Raw genomic sequence first — 7,365 nt, forward strand, 5'->3', positions numbered from 1 at the left:
CCACCCGCCTCTTCCCCCCCCAAGATATGAACATACCTTGACCTGCTTTTCCTTCCTATCCAGGTGTAGCAATAAACAACTGGATACAACAACAGCCACCAGCACAATAAATTAAGTATCCTCTGCCTTCCTCTACAGATTTCAGACCAAAGCTAGCAAAACAGATTATTCTGAGCAAGCACCACTTCTTTTCCATATATTCCAGTAATATATACCTATATATAATTTATCTTTAAATATGTTACAATTTAGATCCACTAGACAATCATCTTGACTGGTTACCTAAGTGGGGAAGAGACAATCTAATGATTTCCATAAGCTAGATTTGTTAAAAAAACATAACGTTCAAGGAATACAAACGTGTAGTGAAAGAATAAGTTCCACTTAAAACCCAAAGGGTTATGAGCAATGACGGTTAAAGACATTACTAAGGCCAAGAAGAATTAACACTAGGTGTGCAGAATTCCCCTACTGATACATGTTTTCTTCCTTACTTTACTTCAACCTGTAAGATCAAGCTAGAAAGCCATAGCTGTGAACAAAGAAGTGAAATCTATTTTAACTTTTGGAATATGAATACTCTAAGGTTTCTAGTGTTCCCTCTTCCCCTTTGCTCCCTAGCTTAAAAACCTGATACACTGCACCCCCAGTTGTTTATTACTTATACACTTATAGCTTCACAAAATCCTTTCAATAGTCAAAGCACATCCTCTTGCAACAGCCAAAAAAGTGACAACAGAACATCCTGAAGTATATGGAGAAAACATTTTCTACTATCAAATATTTTACCTGAGGATGATGAGGATGACAAGGAAACTGAAGAAGAAAATTCCAGAGAACTGCTGAAGAGTGGATCCCATGCCAGGAGGTCACTATTCCCCTTTCTTTAAGAGTTACAATTGGAACATAAATGAAAGATGTATATACTCATAAAAATCAAAGTACAACTTCAGTAGTATTTTGATAATACAATAAATATAATATGATAAACAAATTGACAAATTCTTCTTTATTAGTTAGTCTTAGCATTGAAAAATAAAAGGTACTTACAAATTGCAGGTCAAGGAAATGATTTGCACATAAGGAGACTACCTGAACTGACACGCTGATGCAACTTGTTGTGTGGACATACTTCATAATGTTAGTTAAACAATTGTCATTTTCAAGGAGACATTCATCTTCAAATCCATTTATTTCACTATATACATATATAAGCAATGCATACAGACCTGTCCAAACTGAGGGCTTGTAATCTTAAACACTTTACCATGGAACACTATAGGATAGAAACTAAACTGTCTTATTTAAAACCTGAGATTTTAATTAAAAAACTATTTTGCAATCATGTAATAATAAATATCAATTAAGACAGCTCACAAAGAAGCAAATGCGTTAGAAAGGGAAAACAACTGAATAGAAATCTCCATTGTTACATTTTTACTTTTTAAGTCTTATAATGCAATAGATGCCCAACTTAAAATACCAGTCAGCTGATATTTCCAATGAGTTTCTTAGTATTAGATCAAAGCAAGATCAAATTCCCACAAAACTGCAATTAATAAAATTTTAAATGTGAACTTACTCGTTACTTGGAGCAGACAGCTTTGATTTTGTTAACTCTTCACCTAAGCAAAATACAGTATTGTCACCAAAGCTGTGATACTCTAAAATAAAAATTTCAGCTTCTTTAAATATACATAGTAAATATCAATGGTTGCAGTTTGAAACTAATTATGAATTACTAAAACATAAAAGAGAAAAAGCGTTATTTCTGATAATGCATTTTTTCTGATAATACAAATTCAGATACTCCTGAAATACCTTCTAATAGGAAAGGACTACACAGAGAAATGCATTTTAGGAGGGAGTGTGGTTAACTTGAAATTTCTTCCTTAATTTATACTGTATACATTAGTACTATTCTTCAGCAAATCTACCTTGTTTTCCCACTGGAAAAAAACCCTACAGGACAGAGACTAATGCTCTGTCCTCTACCTCCATGGCCATGTTTTATGTGTTTGACTATAAAATGAAAAGAGAGTGCTTTGCTGGTTTGTGGATCATACTAAACTTGAGCAGGTGGAAGGGTGTTAAGAACTGGCACAGGAGTCTTTTCCATGGGGTCCCCTGCCTCGTCTCTTGGATGTGTCCCTCATCCCTGTCACAGACAGTCTCATCTGCTTCCCAGAATCGGGAACCACAGAGTACATAGAAAAATAAGAGGTATCTATAACTGACAAGCGAAATACCTTTTCTATTTAAAATACAGATACTTAGAAGTTTATTTCTTCAAAAATAAAAAAAAAAAAAAGATTTTTTCATGCTATGTTAACAAACTAACAAAAATACACTAAAAGTTAAAGATTCAAACTTACTTGAATTTTGATTAATTTGTGCCTGTAACAGGAAAAAAACCCAATTAGGAAAAAATTCTTTTACCAACTGTCCAATAATACACTTAAAAGTCCCAGAGTTCTTAAGTCCACTCAACTTCTCATGAGATACTTTGCTTTCACTGCCAGGCAAAACTTTCTGAGCTCGCAGAAGACCAGAACACGGGCCAGAACACAGTAACCTCTGTCTACTGGCCCCACCAGTAAAAGAAGGTAAGAACGAACACTGTAGAGCTGACAAAGGGAGCAGTATTACTAAATCCCTTTACAGGCTGGGGCAGTAAAATTAAACAGCTTATGTATCACATGGTATATAGACAAGGAAACATTCCTAACTGCCCTCACAGACTACACTTACGTAGTTTTAATCTTAAAGTATGAATAAAAAGCCATGCTGTACTTACAGGACTGTGTCTCTGCTTTCAAAATGTGGGGGAAAAAAAAGAGAAGAATCACTATTATTATTTCAATATGTTACACACTGTGTTTTCCTTAAACTCAGAGACGTTCTTATTCTGAACAGACTATTGTACAAGCATACTTCGATACTACTTATTTGTAATATCATCTCATGGTATAAAGGACTATTTTGTGGATCCACAGAATACACCAGCAAAGCTGCACTGTAAATGATACACGTATCCACATTATATGATGTCTTAAAGATTGTATATTATTGAATACTAACTAGTAAACTATGTTAAAAGCCATGTTCAGCTAACTCCACAATGTATTTAAATGTCTTGTTGTGGCAACAGCAGAAAGACAAGCGCTGAGCACTCCCAAGACCTAAAGGAAATCTGATAAGGGAGAATTACTTAATATTACACTGCAATAAAGTGTACTAAAGATGACTTAGTGCACAAAAAAAAAAAGTCATTGAATTTGAACCTAGAATAAATTCTGAACAGTAAAACACATTTACACTCAAGATTCTTTATCACTTTTCCACACATTAAAAATACAAGGAACAAAATAACTTACAGATATTGCTGGAGAAAGAATAATGTTCCCTATAGATACTTTTAATTCATCCACGGAAGGCATGGTGTATTGAGAGCTATTATTTGGCTGGACAGGTTTTATTTCTACATGGAATCTCCTGGGTTCATCATCTTCAGAGTCGGAATCACTGGATGAATAGAAGTGGTTCTCTTTGGTATGTTTTTCTCAGTTAAGGTGGAAATACTTCAAGTTCATCTGCTTAATCCACTTCATAATTACACTCGACCTGGCTGAAATGGATTGTGAATCGTTGAGCCTTTTCTCTGATTGTATGGCCTTTTCTATTGTTTCACAACAGAACAGATAATGTAGAAAAGGATGCCCAGCTGAATCATTTACAAAGCATGAATGTTGTTCACTCCTCTCTCCCTTTCATTAATAAATGCAAAGCATGAAATAATACCCCTCTCAGAACAGGATAAAAGTCTTCCACTTTGATACCAATTTTGTAAATAGGAGATAACACAAACTGCTTTTATCAGTATAGGAATCTTCACCAGGGGCAACAGAGGCATGTTATGCAAAGCTGATAGAAACAGAGGAGCTATGATGATGGGCTGGCCCACTTTAAGGCGCTGTTAACTGCTTAAAAGTGTTCAAAACGTAAGGTAATTACAAAGTGTAAGTTCAACTTTTACATGCAGTACCCAGAGAATTCAGCTCATTTTCTGAAATGTATTCACTATCTTGGTATCCTATCAGGCTTGCTTGGGTCTACAGCAATTATTCTCACCTCTTAAGTAGAGACCTCTGTTTCTGATGGGAGTCAAAGAGAGGACAAGAATTTTTACCTTCAAACGAAGAGCAGAGAAAAATCACGAGCCTCCATAAAAACCGACTCATAGCAAAAATCTTTTCTACATATCAGAGCTATCATTAAGAAGACAGTAAAAGCTAGAAGCACCAATTAGAAACAGCATGTGGGTTAATGACTTCATTAAGTAACATGAATGTTATTTCTCGACTGCTGGAGCTCTTTTTAAAGGTGTCATAAAAAAGAGGGAGGGAGGGTGCAGATATAGAACAGATAACCACTCTGTATGCTTAAAAAAGTTCTGGAGAGCTTTTCAAGGAGAAAGATCTGTGTGGTCACCTCAAAGCTGCTGTTCAGGCTCCTAGTATTTTATTTTGTTTTTATACTGTCAGGCAAACCCCATCTTCTTAATGTTCCCAGACATCTGATCTAATCTTTAACATTTGCACACACACAAAATCTAAGATAGACTGAATTTTGTACATTTTTCAAAAGCTATGAACATAAGAACACAAGGTTGCAACGTAAGCATGAATGTCATTCATCCTCCTTTAATTAACACTCTAATCACTACTTCCTCTCTCCAATGAACTGTAATAACATCAAATAACTTGGCACAATAATAGTGAAAAGGATATCCTGTGTTGGTTCTGGTTTAATGCTGTATCCTTCATCATCTACATCAGGAATGTTCTAAAAACAACAACAACAAAAGGGTATTTACAAATAATTTAAAAAACCATGTTGTTCTTACACCAGACTGAATTTTATATCATTGGCAAATTAAAATTTGATTATGATAGCTCATGAAAGTAACTGTTATTCACCATTAATTATTACGGTTACTCAAGTTACGATGTATAGTTCAGAAGTAGCCTGACAAGGTACCTCAGGAATAGAATACAACAACAGAAAACAACCTTCAAATTTGCTATGTAAACTGGCAAGTTTGAATACATCTGCTTTTACCGGTATTCCATCAAAAAAATCAGAAATAGAAACAGAAGCATTTTAGCTTTACTACTGAGTGTTAAATAAGCCTACAATTCTCTTGGCCCCAAATACTTTTCCAATTTCTCCTTCTAATTCTCTCAGTTAAGTCACTGGAGGCTCTAATGACGCAGGAACAAAACCTTTCCTAAGTACTAGTCAATATTCTACTATGCAAGTTAAAGCATTCCAAGTTACACAGATTGCAACTTCTTCTCTGCCCTTGAAAAGGCAGGAAGACTGCACTGTTGCTTTTGAAAGGATTATCGACATTAATTAAAAGGCATGGATGAAACGCAAATACGAGTGCTCAAAACTGAGTTCCAAAGTTTGCCTTTACACATCTCCAGCACTATCCTAGATTTTCAAAGCTAATAAGCATCTGGGAACTTCAGACTAGTTCTGTTTTTCAGTTCTTGCAGGTAATTAAATATAAACTGAGGAGCATTATGTTAAAATAATTTAGAATGCTTAGGTAGGCACTTGGTTTCTGAAAAAAGTTCTGGGACAAGAGAAATAGGTATCTAATATAATAATCTAAGTATTAAAAAATCCAAAAGCCTCACTTGTATGTATTATATATAAAGGGATAAACTTGAATACAGAGATACTTTCCCCATTCAGAACAGAAAAGTCCAGTCATGGCTTTGTATGCATAGCTAATCAGATGCCTCAGTAGGTTTATTACAAAAAAACCCCACATCCTAAGTGCCTTCAAAATGTATTGATTCTACCAGTTACAAATTTCTTACAGAAATGACAAGACTCATTCAAAAAAGTGATTTATTCTAGTGTAGCAATCAGTTTATTCTACCAGAAAGTAGGTACTGGGAGGCAGTTCAACTAATGGAGATATATACAGTATGGCCAAAATAACCTTGCTGTTATCAGTCATGAGATATAACAAACTGACTTACACTGGAGACTTCAAGTGGACTAGCGAGGAACCACTTGACTTCACCTAAAATTTTTAAGCCAAACTTAAAAGTCATATTCATTTCACTTTGAATAGTTTTGAATTACAGAGGAAGATAAACATAAACATGCAGTTGTCCCTCTATTCCTTTATCACAAATGGGATGTCTGATATTTTACTAAGAAAGATTTTTCTCTGTACAGCTCTCTAAATCTAGCATGTCTGAATTAAATGGAATTAGTTTAAACATAGATTAAACTTCCTCTAAGAAGAGTAAGAAATACAATCTCGTACAGGAGATGTAATATTGTACCCAATCAAACAGCGCATTCAACTAAGGCCAAAAAACAAGCTTTAAGCTCAAACCTTAAAATACAGAACATATAGATGCAATTTCTTGGCACACTTGTAGGGCTGGACTTACACTATCTGAATTAAAAAAAAAACCAACTGAACCAAAAAAAAAAAAAAAAGAAAAAGGTAGGATCACACGGTCCAGTACCTTAGCTCTGCTTGCTCAAATCAGGGTTCTTAGCTACGCTTGACCTCAAGCTGACCTTGTTTAGATAGCAAAAAACACTAATGAAACTTGACATCAAAGTAAACAGAACAAAAACACATAGCTGGAGGGTACGTACATTTTCCTACAATACTACAACTTCTGGTTTCAGAAAGTATTTTAGTTGTCATACTAGGCAATTTTCAATTGATCAGGATCATTCATGGTTAAGATGAATCGAAAACTAACAAAAATCTTTAAATATACAGCATTTAGTTTTTCTTTCAGCTAGGCCATATATGTAAAGGATATTATTACTGGGCATAGTATGCACAATATAGCTGCCAAATTTGGCTATTTTGATATAAAGTTGTATAAACAATATAAACAACTTAGTTTACAGAAGTTATTTCCATTGCATTATTTTTAATTTACTGAATAATCTCTAGGATAAAGTAAATTCTTAGAAAGCACTAAAATCTTGAAGTATTAAATTTAATAATATTTTCATGCTAATTACTTCTGATCTTGCAAAGATATTTCAATCACCTATTCCTCAGCAATGGCTTTACCGTGCAGCCTATATTCATAACTTCAGACAAAAAGTCGAACCTAATACATACACAACAGAGATGGATGCTTTACAGCCTAAGTTCTCAACACAGGAACTGAAAAATTTCTTGCTTCTTTTTCAGCAGGCCTACATTACTCTTTGTTTCTAATACGGTGCAGAAAACTTGATTTGTACTTCTCTTCCCCCCCCCCCCCCCCTCCTACATTTTAATATTAATAATCTTTATAATTCATA

The 7,365-nt window shown here is 34.6% G+C and overlaps 1 protein-coding gene across 1 annotated transcript in view; it reads right to left on the reverse strand.

The window, feature by feature from the left end:
- The window catches only part of FCHO2 (FCH domain only 2), a gene marked incomplete at its 5' end in the record, with an annotated part of 25,727 nt that extends 20,882 nt beyond the window's left edge, over window positions 1-4,845 (reverse strand). Inside the window, 6 exons of the mRNA XM_010141948.1 lie at window positions 790-884; window positions 1,583-1,625; window positions 2,376-2,397; window positions 2,798-2,812; window positions 3,378-3,556; window positions 4,791-4,845. Coding sequence (XP_010140250.1) covers window positions 790-884; window positions 1,583-1,625; window positions 2,376-2,397; window positions 2,798-2,812; window positions 3,378-3,556; window positions 4,791-4,845 — 409 coding nt within the window. The remainder of the gene's footprint in view (window positions 1-789; window positions 885-1,582; window positions 1,626-2,375; window positions 2,398-2,797; window positions 2,813-3,377; window positions 3,557-4,790) is intronic.
- Window positions 4,846-7,365: the final 2,520 nt, after the last annotated feature.

The sequence above is a fragment of the Buceros rhinoceros genome, unplaced genomic scaffold, assembly GCF_000710305.1.
Source record: "Buceros rhinoceros silvestris isolate BGI_N320 unplaced genomic scaffold, ASM71030v1 scaffold14748, whole genome shotgun sequence".
In the NCBI taxonomy this organism is placed as follows: Eukaryota; Metazoa; Chordata; class Aves; order Bucerotiformes; family Bucerotidae; genus Buceros; species Buceros rhinoceros.